Source organism: Tiliqua scincoides, chromosome 4 (assembly GCF_035046505.1).
Source record: "Tiliqua scincoides isolate rTilSci1 chromosome 4, rTilSci1.hap2, whole genome shotgun sequence".
Lineage (NCBI taxonomy): Eukaryota > Metazoa > Chordata > Lepidosauria > Squamata > Scincidae > Tiliqua > Tiliqua scincoides.
In genome coordinates, this window is record NC_089824.1 from 49,108,549 (window position 1) to 49,125,269 (window position 16,721).

A 16,721-nucleotide genomic window follows, 5' to 3' on the forward strand; every position below is an offset into this window, starting at 1 on the left:
AGGCACACATTCAGGCTCCAATCCTAACCAACTTTCCAGCACTGAGGTAGCTGCAATACAGCTCCTTGGTAAAGGAACAAACATTCCCTTGAGGAGGCCTCTATGACTGTTGCAGCGCACGCCCCACTAGCATGGCTGCATCAATGCCGGAAAGTTGGATAGGACTGGAAGAAATTTTGACTCCAGTTTTGTAAATTTTGAAATAAAGTAGGCAAAACATTATCTAGTGTTTTAAAATGAGTTGCAAAAAGTCATCATTATTAACATAAGAAAGTTTCAAAAGGATCTAAAAAGTTTGTTTTGCATACTGATTAATTAACAATTAATTAATGTTATGATTAAACATTAATCTGATGTTTATCTGAACAAGAACATGGGAAGCAGCTACCTCTTTTCCATAGGCAGTAGACTGAAAATTTGAAACAGTGTAGAGGAATTCAAAGATTATATTGTGAAAATGACTTTCACAGTCGAAGGAATGTGGGTATTTAAGATAATTACTGTACAAGCCAATCCTAAATGCTGGCTATAGGCTGCAGTGCTGCTGGCACAGACTCTGCTGCATCCTGTAGGTAACCAGAGACCTTGTGAGGGTGGATAAGGAAGTAAAAGAATGTTTTACTTACCCTTCGCCACTCTCGTATGGTTCCCAATGGGTCTACTTGAATCTGCACCAGCTATTTAGCAGATGCAAGTTCTAGTAAAAGCAATGGGAAGGGCATGCTGCGGCCAAAACAGGTGTTAGGATATCAGTGGAGCTCTCCTCACCAAGACCCACCCTGATCTGCCACCCATCTGCCTCCTCCCTGCCCCGTTCTGCCCACTGGTGGCTTACCTATACCAGTGGCCTTGGGTGGGGAGAAAGGCAGATTACAAATCCAATAAATAGGGATCAGCACTCTTCTTTCAGCTCTGCCACCTCTTGTGACAGCATGAGAAAAATGGCTGCTGGAATCGCACAGCCATTTTACAGCAGCAGAAAGCCTCTTTGCTGCCATAAATAGTTCTGCGTGCTGGCCCAATTCTAGTTGGAATTGGGCCATTTTCAGTTTAAAAAAGCTTAAAAACATCTACAGTTCAGCCATGGGCAGCTCAAAACTGAGCTGCCGAGGGCAACCAGGCTCAGCCGGCACTGTGCTAGCATGGGCAGGAGCCCGGTGGTGAGCCCCACGAATGTGCCTTACAGCACATTTGCGACTGTGCTCGGCGGCACAGACCTGTGCTGCCAACCACAACATTGGGCTCTAAGGACACAATCCTACCTTGCACTGGAACAGGCAAGCCAAGAGGCTTGCGCTAGATACAGTGCAGGATAGGGGCCAAAAGTGGCTCAGCCGGGATAAGGGGAAACTTTTCCCCTTACCCCTGGGAAAGGCGTCCTTCCCCGTATGGGTCACCTTGGGCTTGAGCCACCTCTTGAGGCTTGAAGCTGCTCCATTCTCCCTGGGAACAGGGGTTGGGATCCAGCATAAGTGCTGGATCCCACCCCCGCCTCCCGCTCCTCACCCACCCACCTGCCCCCAGGGCCGCCCTCTCCCCACCCAGGAACACGTCCCTCCCGCCTCCTCCGCGCCCACCCCAGACAGGCCAATGCAAGCCTCAGAGAGGAAGCCAGCATGGAGGCTTATGTTAGCCTCCCCAGGTCGGCGCTCATCTGAATGCCGGCCTGGCTTCCTCCGGAGGAGGCACAAACATGCCTTACGGCACATTTGCAACCCTCCTGGGCCAGCGCAAGGGACTTACGCTGGCCCATGGGCACCTCCGGATTGCACCCTTAATTAAATTAATTACAATGAATCCTTACAATTAAGTATTATTAGCAAACAACATAATGAAATAAAAAATGAAATGCAGAGAAAAATTAGTAGAGCATCTATAGGACAATTGAGAAGGAGTTGGTTAAAATATGTGAATAACTAGGTGAAACATCAGGGGTGGGATATAATAATGGAATAAGAAGTTAATTGACAAAAAGGGTGGAATTAATTATTAAATGTGTATTTTAAGGATGAATGTTGTTTTTAAAGATTTTTTATAGTTTTTTTTCAAGTGTATGGAGTAAAGATTGAAAATTTTATGTTCGTATATGGCAAACAGAATGAACATCTTATGTGTGATAGAGGAAATTATAGTAAATAAAATTGTTTATTAAATGGCTGTATGAGATACGAGAGGAAAGAAAACAATTTAGGGTAAGCAATAGAGATATTTTATTTAGTTTAACATAGATGAGGAAGACAATAGTGGAAATAAGAGCGACTGTCAGAGAATTTGGAAATATGGATAAGAAATATAAGTAATTTAGAATGTGACTTCACTGTTTTGCAATTTTAGGATGCGTGTTTATATGTTTGACTGTTTTTGTTTTGTCATTTTCTAAATAAAAATTAAAAAAACAAAAATGAAATGCAGCAAAAATGGTTAATATATAAATATATGAAAATTAAATTATTTGCACTTAGGTCCCATTAAAATTAATGTGACAGTTGTGTTGCAACTAACTCAATTCCCATTGATTTCAATGCTATTTAAGTGTGACTCTAAATTTTGAGTGGCTTGTTTAATCAAACTGTAGTCTTTTAAACCTAATTATTAGCTTCTAGGAACTGAGAAGGAATTGTACCTCGGTTGCAAATCACAGTATGAGACAGAGCAACACTTTTGGAATAACCTTATGCTGACATCAGAAGATATGGTGGTGCAGTTTTAAGTTCAGAATAACAGAATTTAGCTTGAAGTGTGAGAAATTCATCTATAATATAGAACAAAGTATTAATATTTAAAGTCGGGTGTTTTTTGAATCAGAAGTTCTGCCACAAGCAATTGCCATCTGCATCTCTGTGCTAGTTACTTTTTAGGCAGCACCTTGTAGCTCTCAACATTTAATCTGCCTAAAACAAAACAGAAATTAAAAAAAAGATTTGGCTGGATAAAAATCTTGCAACACTACTGACAAAATATTGCTTTGAAATGTGTAGCAAGCTGCAGCAGGATGCAACTTTAAGAACACATCTTTTAGCAGATCATAAAAGGAGACAGATGGAAAGCAGATTGCTAATCTGAACTCAGCTAAGCCTATGTAAAAGCATAATTTTGGATGGGTGTCTGGGGTTGGACTGACCTGACTCAGGGAATGGTCTACGGAAGGGGGGGGGGAGAACAGGGCTGGGTGAAAGCTGAGAGAAACTGGAAAGGCCTCAGCTGGGCAGGGTGAGGGCTGTTGACCCACTGAGCAGAGTGTGCCTGCTTACACTGGAGAAGATGTAGAGCAGAAAGGTACAGCGAGTGTCCCCAGGCATTTTCACCTCTCCCAGGACAGGAGGCTGAAGACCCAGAAGGTGACCAGGCTGGGTAGGTGGAACCAAGAAGGGGGAGAGACCAGCCAGGGCTAGGGGAATATAAGGGGAGGGTGAGGGATGAGAAAGGGCTAGCCGAGGGCTGGAAATGAGCAGAAGGGAGGATCCAGAAAACTGAGGCTGGAGAAGGCCCTGGAGCTGAGGTGTAGGTGTAGGGTAAACAATTTCCCTGCCTCTGTTCCTCTGAGAAGAGAAAGATAGCCCTGAGGAGACAGATAGGCGGATGTGGCCCTACTTAGCTGCCTCTATACAAGGAGGAACTCATGTGATGGGCAGGAGCCTGAGACCTTCTCCTTCCTGATACCTCTGACAATGGCCTTCCTGTGCACTGTAAAGGTAAGCCACTTGGCAAAACTGACAATTCTCTTTGGATTCTTAGCTGGCCTTAGGGCAATTTGGCCAAATTGGGCCCTGCACTTGGAAGGGACCTGCACTGGGGCAGTGAGTGGAGCTTTTCCAGTTGGTACCTCACTCTGCAACTCACACTACAGCATGGAAACTTCCATGCTGAGGCTTTGCAAGGAGAGCCTGGTGAGCTGAGTATTGCTCCTGGTTGACCCTCCTCCCACCCACCCCAGGTCCATTTGGCTGGAAATTGCACCCCCCAGAAGCACTTGGTGGTGACACCACTGCCAGGTGCCTTACCACTGCTGCTCATCCTGGTGAGTAGGGGTGCCCACAAAAATATTTTGCACTGGACCCTGCAGCTTCTAAGGTCAGCCCCGATTCTTAGCAGGAAATTTGCATTTGCTTCCTCTCAACAGGAACAAGTTCTGATAAATGAAAGTAATAATGTTTTAGGAGGGGCTGGTCAAGTGGACAAGGAGGGAGGTTTATTCATCTTTGAGGGACGGAATGCTGCTGCTCGAATTAAAGTTTCCTCCCTCCTGAAAAAGCTCTCCTTGCATTCCACTGGGTTGGATAATTACCAGCCAATTTCAAAACTCCTGTTTCTGGGCAAGGTGATCAAGTGGATAGTGGCATCTCAGCTCTAGAGGGTCTCAGATGAAGTGGTGTATCTGGAGCCCTTTCAATCCAGGTTGAGATTAGGCTTTGGGATAGAAACAGCTTTGGTCACCTTGGTGGATGATGTATGCTGGGAACCAGACAGGGAGTGTGTCCCTGTTCCATCTACACCTTTCAGTAGCTTTTGATGCCATTGTCCATTGTGTTCTTCTGAGCTGACTGGCCACGTTGAGAATAGAAGGCTTCGTTTTACTGTGGTTCCACTTTTACTTGGCAGATAGGTCGCAGATGATGGTGCTGGGCGATGCTTGTTCAACACCCTTGCTCTTGAGGTGTGGGGTGCCACAGGGCTCTGTCTTGTCCCCATTCTATTTAATATCTACATGAAACCATCAAGAGGTCATTTAGGGATTTGAAGTGGGGTGCCTTCAGTATGCTGATGACACCCAGCTCTCTCTCTCTCCTTTCCACCAGGATGGAAAAGGCTGATTTCAAGATGGCTGTAGAGGTTCTGGAGCACTGCCCAAAGGAGAATGAAATCTGGATGAGGGTGAACAAACTGAGATTTGGACAAGACAGAGAATCTCCTGGTTCAGAAATACACTATGCAGGTACTGGATCTGAACAGTGTTGCACTCCCTTTGAATGAGGAGGTCCACAACTTGGGGGTTTTCCTGGATTTACAGCTGCTCCTGGATTGACAGGTGGCAGAGGCCTCTGTTCAGCTTCAGCTCATGCACCAGCTATGGCCATACCTAGATGGTTTGGACCTGGCTATGGTGATTCGTGCCACTGTGACACTGAGGTTAGACTACTGTAATGCACCCTAAATGGGCTGCCCTTGAAGACGGTTTGGAAACTGTAGTTAGTGCAGAATGGAGCAGCTTGTGTAGTCACTGGAGGTTCTGTTGGATCTCTCTCTCTCTCTCTCTCACACACACACACACACACACACACACACACACACACACACAGAGAGAGATAGACGTACACTGAAGAAGCAAATATTGTTTCGTCAATTTTGTCTTGGAGAAGGTTTGTGACCAACTTGATTAGTGCAGAATGGATATGCAATGATAATGATCAGTGCATTTGTTATTTGCATTACAACCCCATTAACATACGCCGTTGCTAACAAACAGAAAGTAATAAATGCTTTGAAATGTGATGTATGCAGAAATAAAAAGCAACTTAATCAGAGAGATCACAATAATACCCTTGCATGGGCAATTGACTAGTTAATGCATACAGCCAATGGCAGAATCACATGCACATTTTAGAAAGTACTTAAAATTACAAGGCATTAAAGTTTAGCTCTGATCATTATAGTAGTCTAGATGTCAGCAACTGGTAGCGTGCAGGTTCAGTCTGACCTTTGAAGAGTGTTCCCTGATTGGCAACTGCCTTTCTTCCTGCCTTCCCTCTGTACTTCTTGAAATATCTCAGAGAAACATGAGCACAAGTACCATGGAGAAACTCAAGCACATGAGCCTCCTGACCTCTCAATGTGTTGTAACTTGCTTTCTTTGGCAACAAACGGGGGGGGGGGGGGGGAGGCAGGATTGCAGACTGATCAACTTGTATGTGCCAGTAACATGGGTGTCTGGATTTGCCAAGCACTTGACAGCTTGAGTTTAGTCATTTTCCCCACCCCATCTTTCACACACACGCGCACGCGCACTCTCTCTCTCTCTCTCTCTCTCAAAGTAGCCTGTTGGTAAGAGTAGTTGCTGACTAGAGTCCTAGGCTATCATGATACTTACTTGGGAGGAGAGTGATACAAGGATAGTGTATTTATCCTTGCAAGCTGACCTGTGAATAAAAAAAGAAAGTGGACACTGAACATATGAGCAGCCAAACCAGTGCTGCATTCTATAAGCAGTGGAAGAAGTGAACAAGTGTTGGCATGCAATAATAACAAAGGAAGTAAGGTGATTTGCATGCAAGCAGAAACAGTACCACGGCCACTGCTGCTGGTGGTAACAGAAGTGGGAGGTTAAGCATCAGACTTGTTCTTCTGAATGCAAATGGTATTTACTATAAGCTCCAGAGAGAGTGAGAAAGGAAGACACTTAGATACGTCTAGCTCCAAGATCTTCAAGGATCTCATTTTGTAGTATAAAAGGAACACAATTTCTTTGACAGCAAGTTTTGTTTAGAATCTAGTCATTCAAATGTTCATTTATAACTTCTTTTTACACATACACACACCTGGAACAAAATTATCAATTCACATAGTAGCAGCTTTTTAACCATAATAAACCAGCTTTGTTAAAGGAATAAACTGTCTTTCACATATATGGAAACAAAAAGTGTATTTTCATATTGTTAAAAACTTTAACTCAAGGAAAAGTTTTACTCTAGAATTATTCTAATTAATAGTAATTCTTGTATGTGGCACAATCTTATAGCTGTTGCCTACTACTGAGGGTCACACATAATACAGTGGATTATGTGGAAGTAAGTCCCACTATGATCAGCACGATAATGCAAGTCAGATCACTGAGTAACATGGACTGGATGAAGATAGGATTGCTACTACACTGCTTATGCTAGAATCCAGTGGCATAGCTGGAGGGGGGCAGAGCACTCAGTCTGGTGGGGGGGCTTAGTAGAGCGGGCAAGTGGCCACTCCCTTCGGAGCCATTCCTGGCAGGGGGAGCAAAATGGAGCCATATGGCTCCGCTGAGCCCCCCCACCAGACTGAGTGCTCTGCCCCCCTCCAGCTATGCCGCCACTAGAATATGCCTTGTTTTCTTTCTAATCCTTGGAATATGGCATGAGTTGTACTAAAACAGAAGCTGTGCGCTCTTCCTGATACTACACTTGTGAAAAGTGTCAGGTCATTATGGCATTTGTGACATCACATGTTGATTGGTATCTTCCATGCATGGCAAATGTGGGTCTGTTGTCAGGAGTGACATTGTGTTTGGTGGGTGGCAGCAGAGTTGCTGTTACTCTGGGAGTAGCCATTGTTGCTTCCAGTTATGCCGGTGGGTGTAGGTTTGGCATAGTGGCATCTACCATAGCTGGATCCCATCTCATAGCCCAGTCCTACCCGTTTCTTCCCACTGATGCATCCGTATCAATGGAATGCATGCTGTACCTGCAGGAGGGAGGGAGATTGGAAAGATCTCCTTGGAGTAAGTGAACATTTGCTCACTTACCCTGGGGAAAGCCTCCACTGCTGCCATGGGACTCCTCAAATCTATGCCTGCTGTTTAGCAGCATTCCCCCCTTACATCACCCTTACACAGACGATAATGAGTGAATCTCAGTACTGTATTTATTTGAAATCTGAAGCCTAATTCCTATAAAGAGTACTTTATATACTCTTTATAGTATATAAAGTATAGTAATATATATACTATAAAGGTACTTCAGCTCTAACAGGGAGAAAATCTAGTACTCTGCAGTTTGTTGGTTTCAGTTTAACTTAAAAATTTTGTTGAGGCTTTATTACCTGATATGCTTCATCCTGTAGCTTTTGTTTCAAATACTCCTCCATCTTGAGCTCGTTCTCTAGTTGGCGGACAGAATCATTTTCATAGTTCTCGTCATCTGCTCTAACGTAAGGGTCTCCATCTTCTGTAACCCTAAATACAATTATTAATAAATAGCTTCCTAAAATTTAAAAAAGGCTAGAATTCCTAGAGATGTTTATGCTATCCCCATGAATGTTAAAAAGCACAGATTTGTGTTTCCCCCCTTTTCTTTCAAAGCTAAAAATTTATTGCTGTGCGCTTTTGAATCTCACATTTCATCTTTCAAAGGGCTCTCATCTATAACATCGAGAAGAGATTCCCATTTGCACTACATTCTGGGGCCATTACCATATGTCAGAGCTCAACTACATGTTTTGCAAAATCAATAGAGAGCATTCTTCCTGGTCTATACCACACCAGACTTAAAGTGGAGAGAGGGCTGCATCTAGAACTTGCTCATAGTAAAACAAAATCTTCAGGTAAATAACACATCTTGGATAAACGTTCTGACCTAGCTCTCTCCCTAATATGTTAGTCTACATGGAGGGAGTTGTTGTTTTTAAACATGGGAGCATTAAAAAAACTCACATACACACCCACTCTGAAGCGTGATATGGCACAATCCAGAAAGGTTTCTATCAAGGAATTTTGCTAAATATGTAGATCAGCCCTCTGTGTTAGCATTCTGCCCATGCTTCTAGTCTGACACTAGAACACACACCTGAGAGCACAGGGAACATCCTGGGAAAACACCAGCACTGCTTTCCCTACATTATTAGTGTATGCTAAGAGTGAGAGTGAAAAGCTAGTAGTATGAACTGCAGAGCCTGCACTGGTCTCTAAAAACTATGTGAGACAACCAGTAGTGGCTGAAGCACTGGATTGTGGAGATTAGGAGCAATAAAGACGAACAGGGCCAAAGCCACATTATAAAGAATTTGCTACGAAGACACACGCTAAAAACTGGAAATACTTCTCTTTAACAAGAAGCAGTAATGTGTACAGGTGGATTGAGAGTGTGACTGCAGTATGGGAAAGGAGGAGCTTAATCCGGTCCACTTGTGCTGTTTTCCTGCCCCCCAAAAAACCAAAGTTTCTATTTGATTTTTCTCTGTAAACCGCTTTGTGAACTTTTAGTTGAAAAGCGGTATATAAATACTGTTAATAATAATAATAATAATAATAATAATAATAATAATAATAATAATAATAATAATAAAAAGAAGAAGAAGAAGAAGAAGTCTGCTCGTGGTGATTTGACCCAAATATCACCCCTCCACATGTACAAGCTTCTCAGTGAAACTTAGACACAGCTCCTCTTCCCTGCTGACCAATGGGAACATCCTCTAGAACATGGGTGTCAAACATAAGGCCTGGGATCCAGATGCGGCCTGCAGAAGCTCTTTATCTAGTCCTCGGGCTCTCCCAGCACCACCATCAGCTGCTATCAACTGCTGAGGTAGGCTGAGGTATCACTGCTGAAAGGGAAGCCTGTGTGATAACTGGGTTATCCCATATCTTGAAAATATTATCTAGATTTGCATATTTCCTCTTAGTCATTAGCAGCTAATGAGTTCCTAAGTGAGAAAAAAGTTCTGACTTCTGGTCATCGTCTGCTTAATGACATCACGTCTGGCCGTCAGCAAGCATCATGAATGCTATTCAGCCTGCTCTATGAAACAAGTTTGACATCCCCTGTTTTAGAGACTTCAAAATTATGCAAGAAACTCTGAAGGATTTGCAGGTGGAGGTGCCAACAGCAGCAGTGACATGAATTTTTCAGCCACTTGTGCTACTGGTCCTGGAGCATTCAGGGGATCAGCAGAGTTCGGTGAGTTCTTTGATGGCCATAAGCCTTTGACTGTACCTGACCTGGCTGAACCCTGACACTGCTCTGCATTCCCACCACCTCTGCTTAGCTTCAGATGTCTCCCTGAAGGCAAAAAGCAGAGACAGAGATAGAGAGTACCCACATATCACTGCGGATGGTTCCAGTGGCAGCTGCAGTGTGAAGGTATCCTGGCTTCCGAGCATGAATCTGTGCAAGGAAAGCTTTTTCAGATGTTGGTGATGGAACAAGGTCATCAAAATGAGTCCGACCAAACTCAGAATCCACATTACTCTCTGTCTCACTTCCAACTTCTGTGGGAAGAAAGATGTTGCTCGTATCAAAGTCACATGAGCTCTAGAATGCTTCTCTCCTATTTTAATTTCTAGCATAGACTAAGTTTACACTATCATCTTAAATTGCCATAAATACACCTGTTTGTGCACAGTTTTAACTAGAGTTAACTGTTTCCCTCTTCTACTGTTCACATTTGCCATTTAGTAGAGTTCTTGCAGATAGACAATTCCTTGAGAGCCTGGTATGATGATGCAGTGCATCTGACATCCCTGAGATGTCCACTGTCTATGGGATCAATAGGAATAGCTCAATGCCATAGTCCAAACAGAAAACTGGCCCTTAACATGCCTTTGCAAACCACTGTGCAACTGTGGACCTCTTTTATTCTGGAATGCTTTCTGCCCAACTCATTTTGAAGTCAATTATGCAGCCTTACTTCATCATCATAATACTTAGCATTCATATAGCGCTTTTTAAAATGAGCAGAACACTTGATCTGTATTGTATTAATATAATCTTTACAAAAGCACTGTAAGGTAAGTTACTGCCCAATATAATCCCACTGTTGGCACAGATGTAGCTGCATTCAATGGAGAGGAGTGCAATTGGACAGCCAGCAGGAGGTAAGTACAAAAAGTTGCCCAATTGCCTATATCCCTTCTTGGACCTACACCAGCCATTTTGCTGGTGCAAGTTCAAGGAGCGAAAAGGGGTGGGGCGACCTAGGAAAGAAGTAATGGGATCCTGGTACATGCTGGTGCCACTGAGATCCAGCCCCTCCCTTCCCCTCTCTACCTCCTGGCCTCCCTGACCAAAAACTCCTCCTGCCCTCACCCTCTCACTCACAACATCTCCACTGACAACTTACCAGCATCAGCAGAGGCTTCAGGAGCTGCTGTTGTGAGTGCCACACTACTGCCTGTTTGGACAACAGCCCAGAAGCACAAGATGGTGGCCTGGATTTCATACTGCCCTAGAGGGCCTTACACTGATGGAATACTAGTTCAAGGCTTTGATAGGATTGGGGCCTTAGTATGATTATACTGCAGCTGCTAAGCAAGAGTGGTTTGTCTATGGCCACCAGCTAAGTTCATGGCAGAGGTGAAATTCAAATCAGGGAAATCCTGATTCCCAGCTCAGTTGCTCAACCATTATTGCTACACCAGCTCCCTCATACACAAAAGCATATGTGTTCTTCATGCATAGCAGGTTGTGGTGGAGGTTGTGGACAATCGGTCATTTGTTAAGTGAACACAGCAACCAGTACAGGGCCCCTGCTATACTACAAATATTGTGGATTGGGCAACTGACTTCAGTGGGATGTAAGTGTATTTAATGCCAAAACACCTTTAAAACACTGTTCTACAGAATGTACGTACACATCTTTTCCCAGGCTGCACCATATTATTTTTTAAAAGTGCAACATGTTAAATAACTACAGCAGAATTGCGCTTTTAAATTATCTCACCTGAGTTTAGTTCCTTTACCAGAGAAGACATAGTGTTGGTGATTGAATCAGCTGCCACCAGCAAGTCATTTCTTAAATTTCTTCTTGTACCTGGGACAGAAGAGAAGTAAGGTACCGTACTAAATATTGCTTGGCAAATAATACTTTATGACATAGACAGGTGATCCGAGAAAAAACTCAAACTGGACATCCCCAGGCCCCTGGGCATCCTTAAAGTACATATTTGGTTCCCAGTCAATATATACAGCAAAGACTCACTTTTGGCCCAATTTTATCCATTGAGTGCGACAGTGGAAGTCATCTTCTGTTGTCGTAAATGGACCAGTACTGTCAGAAATGGCGTGCTGCTGCCGGGTGATCTAGAGCTGCTGACACAAAGGGTTGGTGGCGCCAGGCAACTGCTGACATGGAGCCTGCCCATGCCAACCCATGTAGGTTGGTGGCGGGGGCAAATTGTGGGCAGTTCAGGGAAGGATTGGGACAGGGAGTTGGCTGGTGAGGGTGTATGTCTGCAGCAAAAGTGCATGCTGGATCTTCTCAGTTTTTCTAGCCTGCCCCCTTCCTCTCCTTGCACTTATGTCAGCAAGATAGTTGGACTTATGTCAGCAAGATAGTTGGCATAGGAGACCCATAGGCTACCAGAAGGCCTACCCAAAGGTTAGTGAAAAAGTCTTGGTCTTCTGATTGGTCTTTTGATTACCCCCACACCATAGCATGCAGTATGTGCCTCATTGGTGCATCTGTATGCTATAGCACGGCAGGAAACAAGAGTAGGCTCTATGGATGTCTCTGTGGCAGCAATTTCCTATCTTTTTCCTCTCACAGCACACTGACAAGGCACTAATGTCGTCAAGGCACTAATGTCGTCAAGGCATCAGTTTTTTAACAATTGACAAGGCACACCACACTGCCAATGAGGAGGGAGCTTACACACCCCCAGTGGCCCTACTAATAAATGACCCTTTTGCAAACTCCTGTGGCACACCTGTGGACCATGCATGACCCAACAATATGCCACAGCACACTGGCTGAAAATTGCTGCTGTACAGTCTCCTCCACTGAGTTGTGCTAATTCACATGTAATATTCACTGAGATGATTTCAGGGTAACTATTTTTCTTTCTTAATTTTTATCATTCACTTTCTCTAAGGAACTCAGAGTAAGATACATAGGTTCTTCCCACACGCCAATTTTTCCTCACAGTCATATGAAGTAAACTAGGCCGACAGATAATGACTGGCCCAAGATCACCTAGTGAGATGCATGGCTGAGGGGGGTTTGAATTTGGCTCTCCCTGTTCCTTCTCCATGCTCTAACAATTATTTCAAATAGGATCTCACATCAGAACTAGATTTCCTAAATAAAGAAGCACATTGCTCTAAATAGTTGGAAGCAGACAATGAGGATTCAGGGCAATCAAATAATTGGCAAGAAAAATAATTACCACACAATGCAGCACATAACAGCATATTATGAAGTATAACAGTTGCTATAGTTAGGGAATACAAAGCATCTTTCTGTATACTTGATTAATAAGGGCGGTTGTGACAGTTGCACATAATCTAGAAAGTCTAGCCTGTCAGTGTAAACTACCTTGAATCTCATGTTTTTCATTACAAAGCAATTAGGTTCAATCCTAACTCCTCACACATGTTTTATCATCTCATCTGAAGTCTACTGATTGATATTGCTTGCCTGAAACATAAGCTTTTAATTATTTTCTTAAATTATAAACCCTGTTCCTCCCTCCCCCCCCCCAATTATTGAACAGGGAATTTATTGATTAAACATGAATATTTTCTCTTTGTACCAGAGGATGGTTTGTACAACTGACCTTGTGCAAAAGCTTCCTGCACATCTCCTCCCACACCGGTCAGAGAGTCCTGAGGTGTGTGGGCTGGAGTAGAGCAGGCAGATGCAGATCTGATGGGCATAGGAATCGGTCTGCTAATTGTGTGGCTGGGAGAAGAGCGAGGAGAGCCTGCCCCTTGGGTCTGAAAGGAAACATTTGTGTGGTTAGTGTGGCTTAGAGGAGAGAGTACTCCAAGGCTAAAATAGTTACATTTCAACTGGACACACAGTCAGAAAATATCATTGCATGTCATGTAGTAGGATCATCCTGATGGAAAGCTAATGCACAGCAGACTCCTTGTTAGTTAATAGGGACAAAAGCACACACTAATAAAAGATGAGATTGATAACACAGAGGGGGAGATGGATGAAATAGCCCAAAAGACCGAATCCATAAGCATAGGGACTCAGCTACTAAAAAACAATAGAAATCATTTTTTTTTCTAGGAAAGAAAAGTAATATCAGCAGAACGACAATAAAATGCTCCTTCAGGTGAGAAGGACAAAGATGCTAACATTAAGAAGTCTGGAAAAGGAAAAAAGCCTTCTCTTGTGTAAAGTATTTAATTGTTGGTTACATACGACCATAAAATGAAAGAGATGAGAAAAAATTGAACTGAAAGGTAAGAGCAGTGATTTGTTGCTGCTTTGAGATTCTGCCTACACCCCTCCCTGAGATGTACTCATGCAAAAACTTAGATTTCCAAAAACTGTCCAGACTTTAGTGTTCTTTTGGGTGCCTGCTTATGCAAAAAACTAATTTAAGCCTTTGAAACAAATGTCTCATGGCAGGGTACTTTAGCATTCAGGACTTAGGATACTGGCCATAGCTGCCACTCCAGAACCCCAATTGGATAAAAAAAAAAAATTAGTGGATACCAAAACTGATGATGCTTCTTAACATTTGAAGGGGATACCCAATCAGTGGAAAAATAGTTTTAAAGACCCACTTCCAGGTTTCTTGCTCTTCCATGGTCATTCCAGAATGCATTGGTATAGATGCTCTACTGTATTCAGGCACTAGATGTGAATAATGGAAACTAATGGAATGAAATTATATTTAACAGCATGGAAATGGGTTTTTGGTGCTTTTTCCCCTTGTTACACGGCATTTAAAGGTGGACCTAGGTATCAGTGGTGAGTCAAATCAGGGGATACAAAATCAGTGGATACTGAGGTCCCATCTGTACTAAAAATTTCTGGGAAATTACAAGGAAGAGGTGTGAATTTATTGTCTACCATGTGTTTAACATGTAGCTTAGCCCTAAAAAGCAACACAGAGAGCTACTGTTAAGGGAATGGCTTCTTCAGTTCACTCTGATCTAGCAAGGAGAAGGTACTGTAATAACAATATTAATACAGCCTTCACTGAATCTTAATTCTTGAGATGCAAGGGAACTGAGCTTGACCTTCTTGCATTCAACAGTCTCCAATCTAGCAAGGGGTGTTTGCTTAACTTGCTGGAATTCATCTGATCTAGTTAGGGAAAAAGAAATAAAAATACCCCCTTGCCAATCTTGAAAGGGGGTGGGAATTAGTATAGTGCGTTGGCTGTGCTAGGCACCCTTGCCTGTTCAGGACTCTGATGCAGTGAGGGCCGTGTCTTATATTATCTTACTCTTGCTGGAGTGGACTCTTGCTGAACTGACTCTCTGTTCCCAGGCTGGAAGCTCTGCAAGCCATTGAGGGAAAGGTAATAAGTTCCTCTGATAGAACCTGAGACTTTGGTGGAGGCGGTGGGGGTGTAACGCATCTAGCAACTTTAGCTCACATGCGCCAAGGTCTCTGAAGGCAGGGAAGCCGCAAACACATGTTCTCCTCCCTAGAGATCCCTTGATTTCTGGCATGGATCTGGAACCCACTGAAAACAGCAAGTCCTAAATCTGCCCCGGAAAACACCCTGGCAGAAGCAGTTGTTCCAGCATGGATACTACTGGATGGCAGATCCACCCTATTTGTAGTCGGCAACCGCACTGCTTACAGATAAACATAAGTAGGACTGGCTCACACAATTTTGGGGATGAAGAAAGGAGTGCTTGATGTCCCTAATTGCAGAAGAATCCATTTGGCCTTTCTAGATCGGAACCAAAGTGTGCTGATATAATAGGGCAGTTTTGTGAAGTTCATGCCACTGTTATGTTCTGAAAGAGAAAATTTCTTTTCTTTTGCACCAGCTGTATTACAGACACATTTCATGAGAATTACCATCTGAACCTTCTTGCTTACTGTACTTATGCGAAATGTCGTAAGAAATCAACTACTTCAAAAAACTATCCAATATAACACTACAGCAAAATGTGGTCATAGTTAGTCTTTGGTATGTAGCTCCCTCTGCTGGAGCCTCAGGGTAACTCACAAAATATCTGCTAGTAATCTGTATGTTAGTAATCCAAAAGGGAATTTCTGTGTTTCTGAAAGAAAGCTTCTTTTTAACAATTCAGTAATGAAAAAAATCATATGGCAGATAGAGGATAATTACAAAGTTCACAAGGAAAAAATATCTGGGACACATTTGCAAATCTCTGCCTTTTATAACTGTGTATATATTAGTGCTAGATTGAAATGGGGGAAGCATTTTGCAAATCCATTCACCCTCATGAAAACCTTTCCTCTTGTCTGTCAGTTTCTGTACTCTTTGTGGAAGAACTATAAAAGACTACTAAGATAAGCGGTCTTTCACACTCCTCAAAATCAACTTTTCTCTCTGAAAATCCAGTGTAGCACCAGTATATAAACCTGCTATTTACGTAGCTTCAATTCTAAAAAAGCAATTACCACTGTAGATAGAAATATTAAATTGCTAAAAGCAAAAATAGAACCTTCAACATATCATTTTAAAATTTTCTACGTATTAGCAAACAGAGAACTCAGGTAGTTGAGAATCACATTGCAAGCGAAATGGAGTCACCCACAGACAAGGTAGCTTTTTCTACACCTTGGGTAGTTTGCAAGTTTGCAAACTTTGCAAAACTTTGTAAGTTTGCAAAAGAACTTTGTAAGTTTGCAAAAGAAAAGGAGAAAAACCCAAAACAACTGGCTATTAGGATTAGGGAGATGCAACATTTTGCTGCAGGTCCATCCAAGAAGGAAATTCTTGTGTGCTTTAAAACAAGGAGCCCAATTCTATGCATACCTGCTTAGAAGTAAGTCCCATTATAGTCAATAGGGCTTACTCCCAGGTAAGTGTGAATAGGATTGGAGCTTTCTGGCTCAATCCTCTTGGGCCACTCTCAGTGGAACATGCAACAACTGATGAAAAGTGACTGTAAAGCGCATTCCGGCAGCACCCAGAGTACTGTGCTGCTTGAGCACCAGTAGGAAGGCTGGAGACTTTCCACATACTTCAGTGGAGCACCAGACACTGACAGAGGAAGGTAAGGTGGCTGGGAAATCCTTTCTCTGCCTAAATGTAAATGTAAATGATCGAATTACTATAGTGTTCAGGCCCAGCCATTCAACTCCAGCATTTG

General features: G+C 43.0%; 1 protein-coding gene and 1 long non-coding RNA gene across 18 annotated transcripts in view; one reads left to right on the forward strand and one right to left on the reverse strand.

Annotated features, from left to right (window-relative positions):
- LOC136649764 (uncharacterized) overlaps window positions 1-16,721 on the forward strand; it is a 45,288-nt gene that overhangs the window by 23,489 nt on the left and 5,078 nt on the right. The window contains exons 4-5 of one of the 2 annotated variants that reach the window (XR_010794440.1): window positions 4,797-4,933; window positions 13,699-14,471. This is a non-coding gene — a long non-coding RNA (uncharacterized lncRNA). Of the gene's footprint in view, window positions 1-4,796; window positions 4,934-13,698; window positions 14,472-16,721 lie in introns of those variants that run through there. The other variant, XR_010794441.1, reaches the window with a different exon arrangement.
- DTNA (dystrobrevin alpha) overlaps window positions 1-16,721 on the reverse strand; it is a 211,627-nt gene that overhangs the window by 5,292 nt on the left and 189,614 nt on the right. For 9 of the 16 annotated variants that reach the window (XM_066626649.1, XM_066626650.1, XM_066626659.1 and 6 more), the window contains 4 exons: window positions 13,235-13,394; window positions 11,401-11,490; window positions 9,781-9,949; window positions 7,786-7,918 (listed from right to left, as the gene is read on the reverse strand). In XM_066626649.1, the coding sequence (XP_066482746.1) occupies window positions 7,786-7,918; window positions 9,781-9,949; window positions 11,401-11,490; window positions 13,235-13,394 (552 nt within the window). Of the gene's footprint in view, window positions 1-6,085; window positions 6,135-7,785; window positions 7,919-9,780; window positions 9,950-11,400; window positions 11,491-13,234; window positions 13,395-16,721 lie in introns of all 16 variants that reach the window. The other 7 variants (XM_066626661.1, XM_066626660.1, XM_066626664.1 and 4 more) reach the window with 1 other exon arrangement.